The following is a 19,587-nucleotide window of genomic DNA, read 5'->3' on the forward strand; positions in this document are numbered from 1 at the left end:
TATTGAATAATATTTTAGTATGATTGCCACCTTTGCTGCATTAAATGCCATTCTGCACCCAGTTTGATGAGAAGTTGTGTCTTTTCATCACCAATGGGAGATATTGTTAATAAACTTATGTAATTTGTTCCTTTAAAGTAAAAAGAACCTGTCCAACATGGAAAATAATAAAACAGATTTAGAACTGAACAAGAGGTTTGTATGACATAGATAATTATTTAAAACAAAGTAACACAGGGCCTGAAAATAGGAGGCTTTTTTAAAATTAAACTACGATAATATGAATAGCACAATCTAAGAAGCCAATTCATTCATTCTCGCTTTCGAACTGAATATCTTGTGAGAAAGACTGCTACAAAAGGAGGTCAGCTCTCACATGTTCAAAAAGAGTTTGTAAAATCCCAGATACTGATGCACAATATATTAACTTTTTTATTTTGACGTTGCATACCGATATGGTTATGTACCCCACTACCTTTCATGTTTCCCTATGTATTTCCCAGTCAGCAGCACAGCAGTGAGTTGTTGAATCAACTCAGAGCTTCCCCTAAATGCCCCCGGGTGACTCAGCTTTGTTGCTTTTTTGTGTGTTGTCAAAGTGTTTATGTGATGTTCTGAGAAGAGTTGAATTAATGTGGGTTTGAATACAGTCCCCAATTTGGCTGTGGCAGGAGTAGGCTTTGCTTTGGAAGGTTGGATTGAAGGGGAAATGGACGATAGCGGAGCAACCCACAGAACAAGATGTTCTTTGACATCCTCCAGACTTGTTGCATCACTGCTTTTTGCCTGGGAACACTGGCCTGGATATTTATGAGCAGCAAGTTTACCAAAGCCTGCATGAATGTGTTTGGGTTTTTTGTATCCATTCTCTAACCCCTCCATCAAGTAGCATCTTTTCCAGCACCTAATTAGGACCAGAGAGGGCCACTATTGACTCTGAACACAACAGACCCCGCTTGCTAATGAGACCTTGGAAATAAAGATCACTGACACAAAAAGAGCTTCATTCAGGAATCTTTTAATTGATTCACTTTTTCTTTGTCTTTTTTTCAGCTCCAAAGACTTGCAGCCCGAAGCAGTTTGTGTGCAAGGACGGGGTGACGTGCATCTCTAAGGGCTGGCGCTGCGACAGAGAGAAGGACTGCCCAGACGGCTCTGATGAGGAGCCTGATGTTTGTGAGTCTAAAATAAAATAAAATACAGAGTTAACAAATCCTATACATTATATCAGGGCACTGTGAAACTGGCTCATGCATATCTCTATATGTGTTTTATGTAATGTGATACACCCCCTGCCAAGTTGGATTAGGACACTGTTTTCACATCATGAAGTATTTATTTTTTGTCCATGCAAGTGTATTAACTGTGTGGAAGTGTGTGCGGAAAAAAACGTGAAAAATTAAAGTTTGCCATGATCCTATTTATCTAAAATGTTCAACCTATCTGTGTTCCTCTTTTGGAAACTGTGAAATATGTAGATGGATTTGACATGAATACTGTTCGACAGAGGCCCTCTCCAAATGTTAAAAAAACATCTGCAATGGATCTTAATCCTACTAAGCTGGCTATCCAAATCATTTTGTAACAGCAAAGGTATGCTAATTTGTCACTGTAGCATTTGAAACCTTCAGATACATTTGAAAAGTTGTTGGCTAACAGAGTGAGATTGTTGGCCTATTTGATTTATTTGGCTAACTGCAGTCAAGCTGGAGGAAGTAATGGGATGTTTTATCAGCGAGTGAGAGAGGCCATTCTGCCTTTAAGCTGTCTTGTCATGCCCAATTAGGAGATTTACAAAGTTTGTCTTTTTTTGATGGATGGGATTTCCTTTTGCATTCAGTGCCATAGAGGATGCAGTCATGAGACAAACCGAAAGTAATGCTCAAAAAAGACAGCCGCCGTTTCAAAGTCTTCATTAGGAGTGGAGATGCTTTGAGGCTGAATCCCTGGGGGGGGGAATAAAAGCAGCAGTGTCTTTTTGGTCAGCCTCTAAGACTGAAACGCCTGTAGATTTCTAAGAGGACAGAGGGCTTTGGGTGGTAGGGGGGAATGTGTGTGTGTGTGTGTGTGTGTGTGTGTGTGTGTGTGTGTGTGTGTGTGTGTGTGTGTGTGTGTGTGTGTGTGTGTGTGTGTGTGTGTGTGTGTGTGTGTGTGTGTGTGTGTGTGTGTGTGTGTGTGTGTGTGTGTGTGTGTGTGTGTGTGTGTGTGTGTGTGTGTGTGTGTGTGTGTGTGTGTGTGTGTGTGCATCTTGCTTTTTTGAGTGGCGTTTCGCTTTGGAGAGAGTGAGGCCAGGCCAGGCCAGAGTGCTATAGCTGCAGTCTAGACGCAGCGACTGTATGAGCACAGATCTGGAAGTCATTAGAGACTCGCCCAGAGCAATGGAGAAACCTGCTGTTTTTCACGACCTGCTCTTTTCCCCCTTCTCATCTGTGGGCTAGCCTCCCTCAGTGTCTCTATCTGGGACAGAAACAACAGTGACTCCATCCTCTGTCTCCTGCTACTCCCTCTAGTCTTTGCCAAACTCTCTCAAAAACAACAGTTATAGGATCTATGCTGCAGAAGGACCCAAATTTTTGCAGTGTCGTTGTGGAAAAAAACAAAAGTGATTCAGAGACACAAAATAAATGCTCATGCTCATCTTACCCTTCTTAGGTCTTTTGTCTAAGGTCATATTGTTGATGATTGTGGCAAGAACAAGTACATCGGCAAGTTCCCAACAAATGCCTTGTTTACTACCCTGTTTTATATATTTGTGATAAATTTCCAAGATTTACCTCCTTAGTGTAACTACAACATCCATCATTCAATTCAGGTCTTTGTCGCATGTTTGGTGCATACCAGATGTTGGATGTCAAAACTGTGCAGCATAATACATGCTAGTTAAATACTGTAAGGCTGATCAACATTTTGTCGCTCATTAGATGTTTATAGTATTCAGAATAAAGGGAGTTGTCTCAAGGATTGAAAATGTGATTCAATGAAATGCAATGCTGTCATGTATTCCAAACTGTATGGACACCAAATACACTGAGTAGTATTTGTAATTTCATTGTTGTGATAAATGTGTTGTTTGTAAAGGTGCTTTTGCAGATGCTTCTAGATGAAAAGATGCATGAGAGAGGTTTATCTATTCACTCATGTGGATGGGGCTTCACAGTGGCCTTTGTTGGTGTGTTGGCTATTGCCAGTGAAGTCAGCCACTGTCCAGTGCAGCTGCCCTGCTGTGTAACCCCCACAATGCTGTTCTTTGTACCCCGGGGTGCTGGGTCAGACTGGCATAGAGGGATACTGAAGGAGTAAAACAAAAACAAAATGGTTGTCTGGGCATATGACCTTTTTATACAGAGCTTTGATCTGCATCCCCAATCAATGAACAATTGAAAGACATGCAATGAAGGTACATTTTTCTGGATAGCTTTCAGGTAAGGAGGAGACTCGTGTAGAGCTAGCATCTTCTCAGGTTGTAGACTGTATTAGGCTCCTAAAATATTCCCACGTGCAGTGAGTGTGCCCTGCCAACACAGGAAGTGTGTAACACTGAAATGATGTCCCCTGCCCCTGGCCTGTAATAAGGGCAGTTTTACAGACAGTTCGCACCTGCAATTAGCTCTTTAGGAGAAGAAGCACTGTTGTAACAGCCACTTTCAGAATGGAAAACACAATATTTCTTGGTGTAATGTGTGTGTCACTGACTCCTATCAAAAGACATGAAAGACTGACTTGAAAATAAATGAATATTGTATTTATTTACTAAGAATTTAGACTATAATGAGACATAAGGTTGTTATTGTTTGGTGTTTATTTGATCAGTTGTGTCATTTACAAAGCAGTTTATCCAAAACCAGTGTTATATTGTTCAGATATGGATGTGGAGTAAATCAGTTTGATCCTGCTACTGTTGCCTAAAAGCAGCCACCACCCAGTCTAGATAGCCATCAACATGTCAGTGGAAACAGCGTTTGCTCAACATTAAAGAGTCTGTCGCCTTGCAGCACCTTGTTCCTACAGGAACCTGCTGCAGGTGTGTGACAATCTGCTCTCCTCTACACACATACACACATTCATTCATCTCATGCACACAATAAAGCAAACGTTTTACCTTTCTTGAAAAGAAGTTCAAAGATGCTTCACATTGTGTTCTTACAATGGTGTTCCCCAATAGTCACTGCCCCATGTTGTCCTTTAGCCCAGAATGTTTCAAGTGAATTCAAAAACCTCAAACCAAAAAATATATATTTCTTTCACTCTTGAGGGGATCTGACATATTATCACATAGCATCACCTTGCTACAAAACGGTTGCCTCTTTACACATTCAGCAGCCGCAGGTAAACATTTACATTGATTTGGTCTTTTGTTTCACATAATCTCCAGTTTTAGCTCTGCTAACGTACCATCAACACCTGAGGGAAGTATTTGGCTCGCTAGCTGCTAGCTTATAGCTTAAAAAACTGCTATCTGTCACGACTGGAAACTATTGAAAGCAGATAAACTGAAGTGTGATGATAATGTTTCAAACAACAACCTTAAAAATGCTAAAATGCTCCGTAGAGTTTGTTTATCCATCCGAGGAACACTTTGACATTTCACATAATCATTTTTCTCGATGGTTTAACTTTAGATTATTGAAGTCAACCCAGATATAACAGTGCACAAGACATAATTGATGAATAATTAAGAATGAAATACTATTCCACAATACCCCCTTTTATTATTTCAAATATTTGTAAGAATTGTTGTCACTTATGACTTAATCTTACAAAGATAGGAGTACATTAAAAGTAATAGTGTTTTCATATTCATGCTTCAATAAAGCATGAATATGTAAACACAATAATTTAAATGTCCCAAAACGAGTGACGATACACAGAGCCTGTGTAGCAGTAACAGCGAAGACATATAGAGAAACTGCATGAATAATATATATATATATATATAGTGTATATATATATATATATATATATATATACATGCTCTATTTAAGGTTGCGGTGAGCCGGATGTGATCCACAGGCGACCAGTTGGCCATTTTTAGATGAGGACTTGAGGCTTGAGCAGCAGAGAGGGCAAAGCTGGGCCCTTGAAGAAGGACAAGAAAAGCGTGTCAGGGGTTTAAATTTTAAAAAGACCATTATGTAATCTCAGCAGGGCTCTGTAGAGAAGGAGGTGGGGCAGGACAGAGGCCCCCTTAGGGACGGGTTGGGGGACAGAGAGCAAGCCTGAGACAAGAAGAGAGAAAGCATGGCGTTTATAATGCAGGATAATTAGGGGCCATACATTAATAACCTGATACTTGAAGGTATGGACTCACAGATGCTGAACACCTGGCTATGCCTCGTGGCTGCTGTACCTGTATGGCTGTACAACTACCTTGTGTCGGATTAGTAGCGGTAATAGGTGACTACATCCTCTATGCAAAATTGCATTATTGAACATACAGCTTGGCTCCTGCTTTGGTTTGTTTAACTTTGGTCTCTTTGGGTTTCTTGGCTCGTACAGTGACGATTACTCTGATCCTTCTTTCCGCTCCCTTGGGTCTTTCCTGTCATTTGCATAGATGTTTTTCTATGCGATAATTAGCCGTCTGTCCTTTGAATTAGTTTAGTAATGCTCAACGCAACAAATGGAAATGACTGTCTGGAAAAGGCTTGGTGCTTAATATGGGATGATTGAAGTCTTTTGCTTACTGGGTAATAACTCTAAGCCAAAAACAGACCAAATGCCTCTCAGATATTCAGTCATTCTGGGGCAGCAGTATGGCCCCCAGTGCCTCTTACACAATACTAATAGTTTTAAATTAATCCTAGGTCCACGGTGAATAAAAAAGACGCGAATGAATCAAATTATGAGTCTTTTAAATCTGAGAATAGAGTCTCTACGTAAGAACCTTATTCTCTGGGCAGAAGATCTATTTTTCTTCTTTCATCTCTGTGTTTGGGAGAGAAAAAGGGAAAGATTATAACTTTTATTATCTGTCCTTTTATATATGAGCAAGTAAGTAAATGTGCGCAGAGTGAATGACATAACTTCTCAAAGTTGAACCATTGATTTCCTTTGTGTGTGTTTCCTTACTTTCACTCTTTCATAACCAATTCCGATAAAGGCTCAATCTTTTTCTTTGGATGGGGTATCTGGTAGTGTTGTCCTGTCTGAATTGCAATTTACTTTGCCGATAAAACTGTTGAAAACTGCCTAGTGGTTTCTTTGCCCTGAGGAGCAGTGGTGATTCTGTGTTTGGAGAAGGCTCAGTTTGTTGTGCTTTCTGGATTTATCCTTCCTGCTTTGCTTGTCGCTCTGCCAGCCCCCCCCCCCCCCCCCCATCCACCAATTGCAGGGTGCAGAGAGGGCAAACTACCAACAGCCTGAAAGACAGAGGTGGTTATAATAATTTATATAAAAACATTGTTAAACTGAAATATACGATTGCCTCGCCTTAGGAAAATCATGTAGCGGAAAATGAACTTGCTTTAGTATTTGTGAGGCAGTCACAGGTACGGTACGAGTGTCAGTTAATGTGTTGTTTTTCACCTGCAGAGTGCAGTGTGTATAGGAGAGCTATCAGAAATAAAGGTGGTATTATTGCCCACAGCACTCTGCGGCTAGCTGTTGCTGTGCTTTTGCTGCCCGTGATTTCTTTGACAAGTCTGTGTCGAGGAGCAAGAATACACACTCTCAGTCTTTTCTCAGTCTAGATCAAACTCTGGTGTTGTTGTGTCTTGTTTTTCGGTGCCGTGTCCTAGATGTTTGGAGTTTTGTTTCTTTAGAAGGGCAGACGAAGGAGGGAGGTCAAGGGGTGCCTCAGGGCTGCTTGGTCAAGATCAGGCTGCTCCGTCCAAGAATGTGTCATGAGGGCCAAGAGCATCACGGGGAGGGCCATCCGGTTTGTGGGGATAAGGCTACGAGTGGCCAGAGGAACCCAGTTATAGTATGTCATCAAGAACTGCTGGCAGTAAAGTGGTGCAATACTTTTTATTCATGAGCTATATTTATGGATCAATCAACGTGTTGAATTATTCAGCTATATCTGGGATGGTTGAGGTCTGTGAAGAGTAGCCGGATTACATTTTAATTATCTTGCTTGTTAGACGTATATCTAGGCCCTATGTGTATTTTTTTCATTGTTTCATTATCTGAAGCGTTTGTTGTATTTATAAGAAACTCAAGGCTGCCTTGTTGCTCACAACAGTTGGCCTCATTCTGGCCCATATAGAGTCTCTTTTATGTTTTGAGCACTGGCAGCGACTTGTTATTTGTTTGTGTGTTTGTTATTGGTTGAATAAGCGTTGTTTTGAATAGCATATGGAGGGGAAGCATGAACTAGTGAATGGAAAATCCCCAAAGCCTAACAAGCTTTGGGCTCAGGGACAACCTGATCCAGACCCAGATCCGGACTCCTTCTCAGTCGGCTGGGCCTCTTTTTTTCTACAACTGGAGGCCAAAAAAAGATTGAGATGTAACTATGAGTCTCCTTCTTTTTTGCTCAGTTTTCTTCAAGGTGGTATCTTGTTTCGTCCGACCCAAAACTAATGTTACTTATTGTAACGATGAAAAAGGGAGAAGAGCAGGAAATCCTTATTTGAAAGGCTGTAAACAGCAACATTACAATAATCACTTATCAACATATTTGTTATTTATTTTTCCCTCCATTGATTAATGGAGTAGTTTAATAGTTGTTACATTTCTAGTAACTTGTAAAATGAGAAACTGAAAAGTCATGAAGTATGAGCAATATTATCAAGGTTAATATATTTCTTAAAATATGTATGCAAAAACAGCACATAATTATGAAGTCCCAGCTCCCCTTTCATCACTGTGTCTCCATGGTCATTGCCACACCCCCCCCCCCAGGTGGCTGTGCCACAGTTCAGATCAGGCTTAGCACGTGACGCTGCTTACAGCACTGCGGCTCAGCTTTGTCGGGGGTCACAGCCGATTTGTGTGATCCAAACAATAGCCTTAGTCCCCCCCCCTATTTCTTTCACCACCCTCTATGCCCTCCCTAGCACTGGAAAAAGGACATGTGATCTACCTCTATGTGTAGCGGCTTAAGTACTCCACTCGTGCAAGGTGTCTTAGCTCCAGCATGTCACAATGTTGTTTTGATAGATGCTTAGAGAAAAAGGCTTTGCTTGGCTTGGTGACTTGGTGGCGTGTAGAAAAGTATCCGATTTTAATTGTGCTTCTATTCTGGTGTTGCAATGCACTTTTTAACAAGACTAAAGGTGTTAGCTTCTGAGACACATTTGTTGACCTATGGAAGAAGTGAAATCTGTAATTGTATCTGCTTACGTCTCTGCGACGTCTGGAGCAGTGAGGTGAAGCCTTGGAACAATCTCCAGCTCTTCATAGGAAAATAATTGTCAAATCTCCAGCCTTGGTTTTCACCCACTGGCCCTGTCACAAGGATAGGGTCGAAGATGGGAACACCAGGATCTTTTTCCTTTTCCTTTGGTTCCTTAATTGAGTTTCAGAACAGAATAGTTGAAGCTGTCCCAGCCAGCCTGTGTAGATCTTTTACTAAACTATTAAACAGAGCAAACAGAAACTTCTCAAAGGAAAAAAAAGAAGTTTGGGCCTGTTAACCTGGCTCAACCACAGCAGAGGAATGTTGAATAAAAGACCCTGTTTAATTCAAATTAGCAATGCCTTTCCACCACGGCCTCGCCGACTGCTGCCAGCTCACCCAAGAATGAAGCCTTGTGGGGCTCTGTGCACTTCCTGTAGATGAGGTGTTCACTTCGGCCTCACTGTCTATTTTCCCTTTCGCTCTCATTGTTCCTCACTTTTTTCAGGTTTTCCACACAGTGCCCTCCCACTTAAACACTTACTGTAAATGGGTCAGCAGATGTTGAAGAAAAAGAATGATGGGAGGAGATAAAGCAGGAGAGTGATGAGAAGGGAAGGCCAACAGTTTGACTTTGCACATACGCTGATCCCTGTAGAGGAGTGATCCGTTTCAAATAATGCATCGTAAAAACAAACAGTTAATGTAATACAGAAGTTAATGCATCTTTCTTCAATTGGTAACTTATATGCAGTTAAAAAAAGAAAGATTTGAATCTTGTATCAATCAGCATTTAGACTATCAGAGAGCAGGAGTTATTTTTTGGTTTGGTCATTAATTAATCACATGATATACAATCTGTTCATTAGAACATTTTAGAAGTAACTGTAAGAAGATTATCGTACCTTGATAACTGCATGCTTTTGATTTAATTATTGTGCCAAAATACAGGTACTGTCTCTGAAGAGAATATAGTTCCTCCGTCTTCTCACAAGCCCCTGGACAGTGGTGACAGCAGTTTGGACATACAGCACAATGTTGTTGTCAACACATGGACTTGTTAGACTTGAGAACCAAAGTTATGCTGAGTCATTTTTCTTGTTGGGAAAATAAAACACTGGTCAGAGAGTCATAAGGCAAAAACATCATCCAAGAAAAAGAGTTTAGTAAAAGAAAGGCCATTAAGTGGAAAAGCCTTGGCTGCTTTTCTAGTTATTTTTGCAGAACATACAGCTCTACATCGAGTCAAGCTACATAGATTTAGTGGAGGGGGCGCCTTTGGCCAAACTCATAATCACTCGCAACAAATATGTTTTCTTTCCTAGGGAACCCATAATCCTCTCTTAGCGCATGCTACTATAACAGACCTGCATGTCACTTTACTGTCAGTGTACTTATTGTTGGTGTTTTGCCTCGGATGGATGTGTGTGTAGAGTGTAAAGGTAGTGAAGGTAGTCATTTGGCCAGTTCCATCTGGGATAATGGTGTGTTTCCAGTTCCTGCTAGCTTTCTCTCGTGGCCATCTCTTGCTGCCACAATGGTTCTTTGAATGTCTGCCTTGTGGTTCTGTCTGCTAAGTGGGCAGGAGGAGAAAATGAATGTAAATCCATGATGGATGAGAAGGGTGAGGCTCGCGTGTTGGGAAACATAGTAAAGGAACCAGACAGTTGGCTTAAGGAAACATGGTAAAAATAGATTCTTGAACAAAGAACTTGGTCTGGGACACGGAAATTCAGTTGCCTTTGACATGTTCTTTCAGAGTAGGTTTATGAAAACATACTAGTTTATAAAACATACTTGCAGTTATTGTACAATAGGAGCTTACAAAAGGTTTCCTCAGTTGCTCAAAGTCTTGTGTTTTTTGCCAACATTACGAAACAGGGCTCTGATTAATTACTGCAAAGCGTACAATCAGTGTAATTGCTCAAACATGTTGCTGAGTCACACAGATCCTGATGTGAATTGTGCATTTAGTTACTAATTGAAGGACTGAACAATTGCCTCATTCATTTAATATGTGGCCTCACAGTTCATCTGTGGATCATGAAGGGCTTTGAGACCTTCAGAGTATTTGATTGTCACATGGTGTCCCATGTTGTTCAATAATGTTTTCAATAGTGAAGGATTTTTTTTTTGTGTTCTTATATGACAGAACGAAGGTGGCAGATTTATTTTGAACACGGGTGAGAATGAGGGATCTTCGGAAGATCTGTTCTTTGTGCAATCATAGCTTGATTGCTGTGTAACATCCCCAGACATGAATGAACAGATGGATAGATGGGCACTCAATGGGGGATAGATGTTTGGGAACCATTTCTGTGTTGTTCCAGTTTGACAAATACAATGTCAGACATACACATTTGCTCTCCTTCGGAAAATCTGTCATCCAGTGGCAGGATGAAAGGGCAGTGTTTTATAAAGATTGATTTTAAAGCGTTTCTGCTTTACTGAACAGTTTTTAGTTGAGACAAAATTGATGAAAGAGATAAAGGAAGAGGGCATATGACAAAAATCCCAGAGTTAGATCAATCTTAGGAAATGCATGTACTGCTGTACTAAGGTAAGGTGGAACAGAGTAATTCTGGTATGCGTTTGGCATGACATTGACCCTGTGTTTCTGCCTGGGAAAAATAGTTGTTATTGTAAAGCAAAGCAAAAAAAGGATAAGTGTTTTGGCTTTAGTTGACAGAGGGAAAATCAATTTCACATTCAATATACAATCAAATGGTAATATTGCAACTGAGATGGACTATATTTTGGTTACATTAATGGTTTGATTGAACCATACATGCTATCAACGTTACAGGATATCTTTTAAAAGTAAAAATGTAAAAAATGTAAAAAAAATAGATAAACATGTATTGTTTCGTATGTATTGTTTTTGTAGAGTTTCATGACCTGAATCGTAGCTGAACTTTGGTTCAGAGTAGCAAAATTAAGACTTTAAACAATTAAAAAACGATTATTTTATACTTTTTCGGCTTTTCAGTCAACCAAAATTGTATGTGTTTTCCTCAGGTCCACACAGTACCGTATCAAGGTGCCCTCCTAACGAGTACCAGTGTGGCGGGACGGAGCTCTGCATCCACATGAGCAAACTGTGCAATGGGGCTTCAGACTGTACTGACGGCTGGGATGAGGGACCACACTGCAGAGGTATATCACTGTCACACACGCATGCTTTTTGGTGTATGCAATGAGGATGTTAATCAGGGTGCAGTTAAATAACAAAATTATTGTGGTAGTGCGTCCTGTCTGTGCTAAAGAATGGGGGGTAAGGATTGTGATTTCATTTCTATTTGTTACTAAATTATCTTTCATTCACATTCTGAAAAAACTAACAGGAAAGTCTCAGTAACAGACTAATTTGCCAAAGCAATGTGAATATATTGAGTGTTTTAGTTGCTTTTCTCTATGCCAGACAAATCCAACCGTATGTTTGACATCTTGTGTATGACATTATTTCTGCCTTCATCACATAAAATTACATTTTGGAAACCTAAAACCGGGAAGTAGTTTATCATGACTCTTAAAAATGGAAGTTCCTTTTCGAGAATGTGGCGAACAAGTTGACCAAACTGAGTAATGATAACACTTGATTGTGCAAAAAGACCAAACTATTTTTACCGTATTGAGCAATGTTTAGGATATGACGAAGGTATGAAGGGGATTAATAAAGTCATTCTTATTTTTATCTTAGTGTCAAAAGGGAAGTAGAGGAACATGCCTGAATGTAAAACTGTCCATCATGCTCCTTTGTGTCCTAATGCAGGTTATATAAATGTTTGATTTGCCAGCAGGCATCATTACTGCTGAATAACTAATATATACTGTACTAATAGAAAAACCTTCTCAACTGCAACCTTCACAAAACGAAAAAAAAATAAGAGTCCGAACCAAATTCAAAATATAAAATCATTATTTTATCCAATGCCCCTCCAAGGTTTTGATTGGCCCAGTGTGCAGAATGATATATCTCGCCTCGTTATATTTTCCTCTCCAAAGTAATTGGTCTACATTACTAAGGTAGGCACCCCCTCTTTTCTCAAAATAAATAAATAAATCATCTCCACGCTTCACCTTCGGTTAAGAAAATGAGCAACGATGAATTATTAATAAAAGAAACATGGAAAGAGGCTTCGGGAAGGGCATTACAATTTCATGCACTTTCAGGCTGGCTGGACATTGAGGTAAAAGTGTGTGTGTGTGTGTGTGTGTGTGTGTGTGTGTGTGTGTGTGTGTGTGTGTGTGTGTGTGTGTGTGTGTGTGTGTGTGTGTGTGTGTGTGTGTGTGTGTGTGTGTGTGTGTGTGTGTGTGTGTGTGTGTGTGTGTGTGTGTGTGTGTGTGTCTGTGTGTGTCTGTGTGTCTGTGTGTGTTCACTACAGATGTATGTCCAAGGGGTTTTTCTTCTTTCTGGGGACATATATGGCTGTTTATTTCTTGGATTAACTATAGGTTTAAGGTTAGCATTAGGTTAAACCGTTGTTTTTTTGTTTATTTCTCGTTGAGATCTCTTTCTTTTCTAATGGGTGATGTGTTCGATTCAGGGGTCATCATTGATGTGAGTGGTTTGCCTTCTGAACCAAATTCAGGTTTCCTTTTATTTTCCCAAAATAAATATTCTGTGGTATGTGTCGTTGGTTGTTTACATTGTTGCCCATGTGGGTTCTATAAACATATCTCGGTTGTTCGATGCTTGGACTTGTTTTGGAAAATTCCCGGCATGTCTGTAATTTGAGCTGTGGTTTTCCCAGCAAGCCTCTGGAGAGCAGCAGGAAGACTTGTGTGCTTGTCTGTAATATTCAATGCACTGTATTGAGATAGCAAGAGGCCAGGTAATATGAAGTAACGCATCTGGTGTTTATTCCCATGCAGAGAAGATAAAAAATGAAGAGTAATTGCTGAAAATGCAGGGAGAGAAATCTGCTGATTTGCATGGTTTAGCTTCTCTTGCTCAGCAGTTCGAAGTTGTTCAAGTTTACCTTGGTTATTGATTTGGAGAATTCATGTAGTGACACAACGCAATATGCAATATGCACAGTAATGCACCAAACCCATGGGCTTTTTTTCTTTAATCCTGAAAGTGTGGTGAGATTCTTGATCCCACCTCTCGCTCTCCGGAGGTGCTATGCTAGTGTGAATTGTCTGCCAGTGTTTTCTGGGCAAAGTGAATCACTTGTGACTGATAGATCTCAGCCTGGTTTGACAAGACTGTGTGTGTTTGACTATGACTCACTGTTCTCTTGATTTATATCTCACAGGATGTGCAGTGCACTGTTAAAAACTCTGCTGAGATTCCATTATGGGTCGGTCAGCTGATTGGAAGGTGTGATAGTTGCGTGTCGTGTTTGTGCCCTTCTATATTTGATGTGTGTCGCCTTGGAGATGGTCCGGGCTGGTGGGGAGGTATTGGTCGTCATTGCAGGACCGAGGTATTTGTTGATTTTGCATTGTTCCATCTCTGGCCTTATATATACACCGCTTTTACATCTTATAATAATGTCCCTATCTAATATTTAAAAACATGAAAGTGAAAATTGCATTTTGTAGTTGGATGAGAATCAAAGAATTCACAGCATGTCTTCCTAGACTTATATTTGCAATATGCTGACATTTAGCAAATGCAAAAGTACAACTGAGTCATGAAGGACACATTAATATCAGTTACCAGTGGGTACAGCAATAAGCAGTAACAGTGGAATATATTGGTATTGTTATTCGATGTGAGATGAGCTGAAGTCCATCAGTAACTCTTATTATGAAAAACACATTTAGGGGGAAATGAGGTTCTAGAAAGAGCAATTTTGTTAATTGGTGTGATGTTGCATTAGCTTGACCCGTTATAATTGTCTGATACAGATGTAGATACACTTATTTGAAAGGCAGTCCGTTCATGAAACACTGACATTTACAGTGGTCACACTTCTTAATTGAACCACACCGTTGATAACATCCCTCAGCTAATTGTAATGCTGATGAGCTCATTGGAAACTGAGCTGACGCTGAGTGTTTTGTTCTTATTATTTATATGTGCCTTATCGTCAGGAGGGGGCCCCTGAGAATGCAGGTCAACAGTCACATCAAGTGTTTATGCGCTTCAGCACCCGGCTGAGCTGTTAATATTACCCACAATGTATAAAATGGCAGCTTTAGCAGCACCTGCTCCTGTCACCTACAGGCAGGTCTGTCTGGGCAGAATGAATGCAATGAATTATGAGAATATAATATGAGGGTTCAGTGGTATGTTAAATGGCTTATTACAAAATTATACACAAATCAACCTCCTTTTAGAATTACCGATGCAGTGTTTTCAGCCTGATGACAATGTCAGTAACGGCAAAGAAACATGAATTAACAACTTCTCAAGTCTCAAGTCTCTTCTTTATATAATGTAATGCGGTCTTCCTGTTTTACCACATACATTTCTCTGAAAACTCACTCCTGTCTTCTGTCCTCCCTCCCTCCTGTCCTTTTTCTCCCCTCAGAATTGATCTCCAACTGTTCGCTCCAGGGTTGTCAGGAGAACTGTGCGGTGACTCCAGCAGGTTCTGCTTGTTATTGTAAAAGCGGTTTTGAGATCAGCCCAGATGGAAAGACATGCAAAGGTGAGTTCATCAAAGCAACGGTCTGTGACACCTGCTGTTGGCCATGTGGCTCAAGTGTAAAAGTGAGGAAAAATAGTAGATCTTTGTATTCATTTTTTTCCTGCCCAAACTGGCAGAAGGACATAAATGACGGGATGACTTTGTTGCATCACTAACATTCATAAATTCCGTGCTTGCCTCAAGAAGTAATCTTACAGTCCAAAGCTGCTCCAGTGTTTATTCAGCTTTTGGAGATGCTGAATCAAGTGCAGAACACACAGTGGGTAGTTCAGGGGCGCAGGGAGTGCCAAGCATTTCCCACGAAAACATTCATATCTTAGCAGCCATTGGGATTATAGAGGAGTCACATGCAATAATGAGCAACTCTTGTAAACCTCACTGGTATAATGGTTGTTTTGTGCAACACTCCGATTTCAATGAGCCACGCACTTAGTCCAGCAGGGTACAACTGAGCAGGAGACACAGGATTGTTTTTATTTAAAAGTTGAATCACCTTTTTCTGTAGATATGTTTAAGTTGTTATTGTATTTTTGGTCTCTACTCATTTCTGACCTTTAATTGATTTGCTTATAACTCTATCTGTTGTTTCTGGGGTTCAGATTTTGACGAGTGCAGTTTGTATGGGACCTGCAGTCAGTCTTGTACCAACACTGAAGGTTCCTACTCCTGCTCCTGTGTGGAGGGGTACTTGTCCCAGCCAGACAACCGGTCATGCAAAGCCAAGAACGGTAAGTACCAGAAGACAGCAGCAGGACTGAATGTAATCCAGTTTTGACTGAGAGTGTATGGATGTTCTGTTCATGTTCCTCCTGTTAAACATTAGTTGTGTTCATGTCACGCTACAGTACCAGTAGACCGGCTGCCTGTCCTGCTGATTGCCAACTCCCAGAACATCCAAGCCACCTCCCTGAGCGGCACCACGGTCCACAGCCTGCTGTCCACCAGCACCAAACAAACCACAGCCATGGACTTCGTCTACGCCCAGGAGACTGTCTGCTGGATCCACGTAGGAGACGCCCCCTCATCTACGCACCTCAAATGTGCCAAGATCCCCAATCTGAAGAGCTTCACAGAGGAGAGAATCATCAACATCTCCCTCAGCCTGCACCGTGAGTACACCAGCAGCAGCAAGCCACTTCATTCTTGTACTTTTACAAAGCACAGTAGGATCTGCACAGGCCGGAGTACACACAGTGCAGTTTTCCACACATAACATACCATATAATACAATCTCAGAAAAAGTTTCCTCTCACTGGCAGAAGGAGAAGTCTGTCCATTGGGTGTATTGTAATTTTCTGAAAGTGTTATTCTTGGAGGCGACATATAAGGTGAATGTTCAGTGCGGCTTTTGTTGCTCATGTGGCAATAACTGATGGAACACTGGACTCCACCTGTGGCTGCTGGCCATCTGTCAACATTTCATCATTTTTGCAGGTGTATTTTGTAGTTTGGATTGTTGGATTTATGTAGTGGGCTCACAGTGAAAAACACAGACCTGCTCCACTTTAAAAAAAAATGTTTCGAAATCAAATTCATAACCCGCTTGGATCTTGTATGAACAGCAAGCACAACATTTTTCTCTTGCTTCATATAGAATGGATGAAGAATATATTTGTAAAGCATTTCAGGCAGAAAATCCTGTCTATGCTTCCATTATTCATGAAGATCTGGCTAAAATAGAGCACTTGTTAGGAAAGTAGATGCGTAAATGTGAAAATACAGAAAAGAATATGACTGCAGACATCCACATCGCCAACGGCTCCTCAAGCAAGTGGACCTTGAAACTATTGAAGAATCAGACTAAGAGTTTTTTTCCACACACACACACACACACACACACACGAATGCACGCACTAACAAAACATCAAACACACCACACCTAAAGGCTGTTTTCAGTCTTGTTTATATCTGGAAATGAACGCCATTAGAGACGGTTGACTGTAACGCTTATCTTAAGGATCTGAATATTTGATCATTCTGACTTGCCTTTGGCCTTCGTTACTCTTCAATAGCAAAGCCTTACCTTTGTCTAAACTGGCCTTGGCTGACCATCCCCTGAAACTATTTTGTTTTTCTGGTTTAAATTCTTTTCAGATTGCATTTTGGCTGGGCTTCTTGATCTGAATGATTCAAATGTGTTTTACTTTTAAAGTCAAATATAAACAGTTGGAGAAAGAATTTCCAGAAATGTGGCCAAAACTGAAGTGATGAGCATCAATGCCTTCATGATTATGCTCAGTCTGTGAGTCAGATATGTTGTGCAGTTTATTAACAACAGCTGTGTTTTTCGATGGCTTAGGTTTCGTTTCAGAAAGAGTCTTCTCTTGTGTAATCCAGACTTGTGTACGTGTGTGCTTCACAGTGTAGACCACGTACAGCCAGCCTTCACACCCACACCCGCTTCTCTTCACTCCGTTTGTCACTTTTTTCCCTTCAGTTCCTAGCTGTGTTTTCAGGCAGCTGGTCTTCACTGTGAATCTGAGGGAAATTAGCCACAGAAACAATACATTTATCCACACAAAGCCAGCAGGAATTTGTCATTGTCTCTTTGTATTATTTTAGAGAGTTGGTTGACAGATGGTGAACTATTTGCATTGTCATACATTTGCAGTAAAGCAAATGGTAAAATGCAGACACATTCAAATTGTATGGAATCATATACTGTAGGTCAGCATTGTTCCTCCTTTTCCTCTTTCTTTGATTTGTGCCTGCAGGCATGCATTGTGACCATCACATCCACTCACTATGCAGCAGATCGCCTCCGTTCACTTCCCTTTTCCATGGGACTAAAGAATGTATTAACATGACAGAAATGACTTTCCCAGCACAGGGCATCATAGAAAGTGAAAAGGCCAAATCATGACAGGCGGGCAGCTCTATCCTCCGCATGCTCGCCCAGTGTGGTGTGGCTGTCAACTGGAAATATGTTCATTTCAAACCAGATGATATCAGGCAAGCTCTGGACCATGTTTATTATGCATGAGACTTTCCTCATATCTATAAGAGGAGGATAAAACCTGGTGCACCTCCAGTCACCTTGCTAACCCCACATCTGTTCTTAGCACAATATAAAGCATATCAGGCTCATGAACGAAAAAAAGAGATGTGCCACCCTCAATGAATAGACTTAGTGAGAAACATGTGTTTGTGCTGAATAATTATAATCAGAGTTACTGAAAGAGAATGGATCACATGTGTTTCTGTAACCATGCAGCTTTAACCATAACCATAACCTCAGCTCACATTGGATCGGACAATTTAAGGACCAAAAGAATTTCCCGGAAATTCCAGCAACTTCAGCTTGGTTGTCTCCCAGCGCACTTACACTCCCATACACTGCAGCCCTCGTGCGCACACATCCAGATATACAGATGTGGAGCATGGACAGGAAGTGCATTACTGGAGATGAAAGATAATGGGTGAATTGCTGAAATCAGGAAGCAATTGAAGGGGCACTGCAAATCCAGAGTATCAATATTGAAATTGTTATGAACTAGAGCTGCAACGAATAATTCCTAACAATTTTTTTTAAATAATGAACGGTCAAAGTAGTTTTCACATGCATCAATGACAAAAAAAGCAGCCTTTCAAAGTATATAGATTTCCTGCTTATCTCTTATTATGTCATATTGAACTGAATATCTTGGGGTTTTGACTAACAAAAACAATACAATTAAACAAAAAAACAGGTGTGGGATATGACACAATTCATTGGAAAAAAGTATAAATCTTTATGTTTATGATGATTAAGACGAATGATGTCGGGAATATCTAAATCTGACTGCAGATTCTCGGACAGATCTTAGCGTCAGCACAAATAAATACAATAGCAAAGGGGAGATTTTTGTTGTAGTCCATAATCTGGAGCGACTGGCCAGACAGCGGAGTCGCTCTTTTGGACAGCCTGCTGGAGCGTGAGTGTGACAGAAAAGGAGGAGCAGGTTTATGTATACAGTCAACATGACAGGGGCCAGCAGTAACCACTGGCAGGGGTGAACATACAGGAAATGATGCGCATGTGGTTGGAGTGAGTCATGACCTCAGTATTCCACAGATGAGTTGTCCAGATGTTTCTTTCTCCACCCGCTCTCACACTATCCCTCTTTCTTAATCCCACTTTCCTCTTCCAAATAGCATGATACACACATGCACTGAATCTTATTCTATATTTATTCTATAAGTGTTGTTATGTTTATACCAGTCACTCATATCACACAGATACACATTAGAGGGGTTACTGAAGTGATTCATCCTCATCGGAATGTGGACAAATTTTATGGCAATCCAATAGATAACTACGATTTTTCTGTCTGAACTATGGCTAAAGAATAGGATCATTTTGATTTTAAAATGACCATTTGTAGTTCCAGCACAATACATGTCAACATGTGTCATTTTAAATGAGGTTGAGGGGATCTGACACATAAAGTGTTTATGTAATTTGCATTTCCTCACAATGTTTCCTCTTCATTTTCTATTACATTAATCATATTCTGTATCAACTGTCTATTGTATTCTATGGCAAACAACCTTAAAAAATACTGCATCAGGCATTGTTGGAAATGGGTGCATGGAGCTCTTCCAGTGTGAAACTGGGAAATCAAACTGAGATAGATTAACCGGCAGTGGTACTGTACATGCTGATGCTCCTCACTATGCACAGTAGAGCTGATCCCAGAGCTGTCACTAAGCCTTCCTCTC

General features: G+C 40.6%; 1 protein-coding gene across 1 annotated transcript in view; it reads left to right on the plus strand.

Annotated features, from left to right (window-relative positions):
• The window catches only part of LOC134882434 (low-density lipoprotein receptor-related protein 1-like), an 84,022-nt gene that overhangs the window by 12,444 nt on the left and 51,991 nt on the right, over nt 1-19,587 (plus strand). The window contains 5 exon segments of the mRNA XM_063910112.1: nt 1,054-1,176; nt 11,300-11,437; nt 14,767-14,886; nt 15,486-15,614; nt 15,732-15,995. Of these exon segments, the coding sequence (XP_063766182.1) occupies nt 1,054-1,176; nt 11,300-11,437; nt 14,767-14,886; nt 15,486-15,614; nt 15,732-15,995 (774 nt within the window).

Source organism: Eleginops maclovinus, chromosome 20 (assembly GCF_036324505.1).
Source record: "Eleginops maclovinus isolate JMC-PN-2008 ecotype Puerto Natales chromosome 20, JC_Emac_rtc_rv5, whole genome shotgun sequence".
In the NCBI taxonomy this organism is placed as follows: domain Eukaryota; kingdom Metazoa; phylum Chordata; class Actinopteri; order Perciformes; family Eleginopidae; genus Eleginops; species Eleginops maclovinus.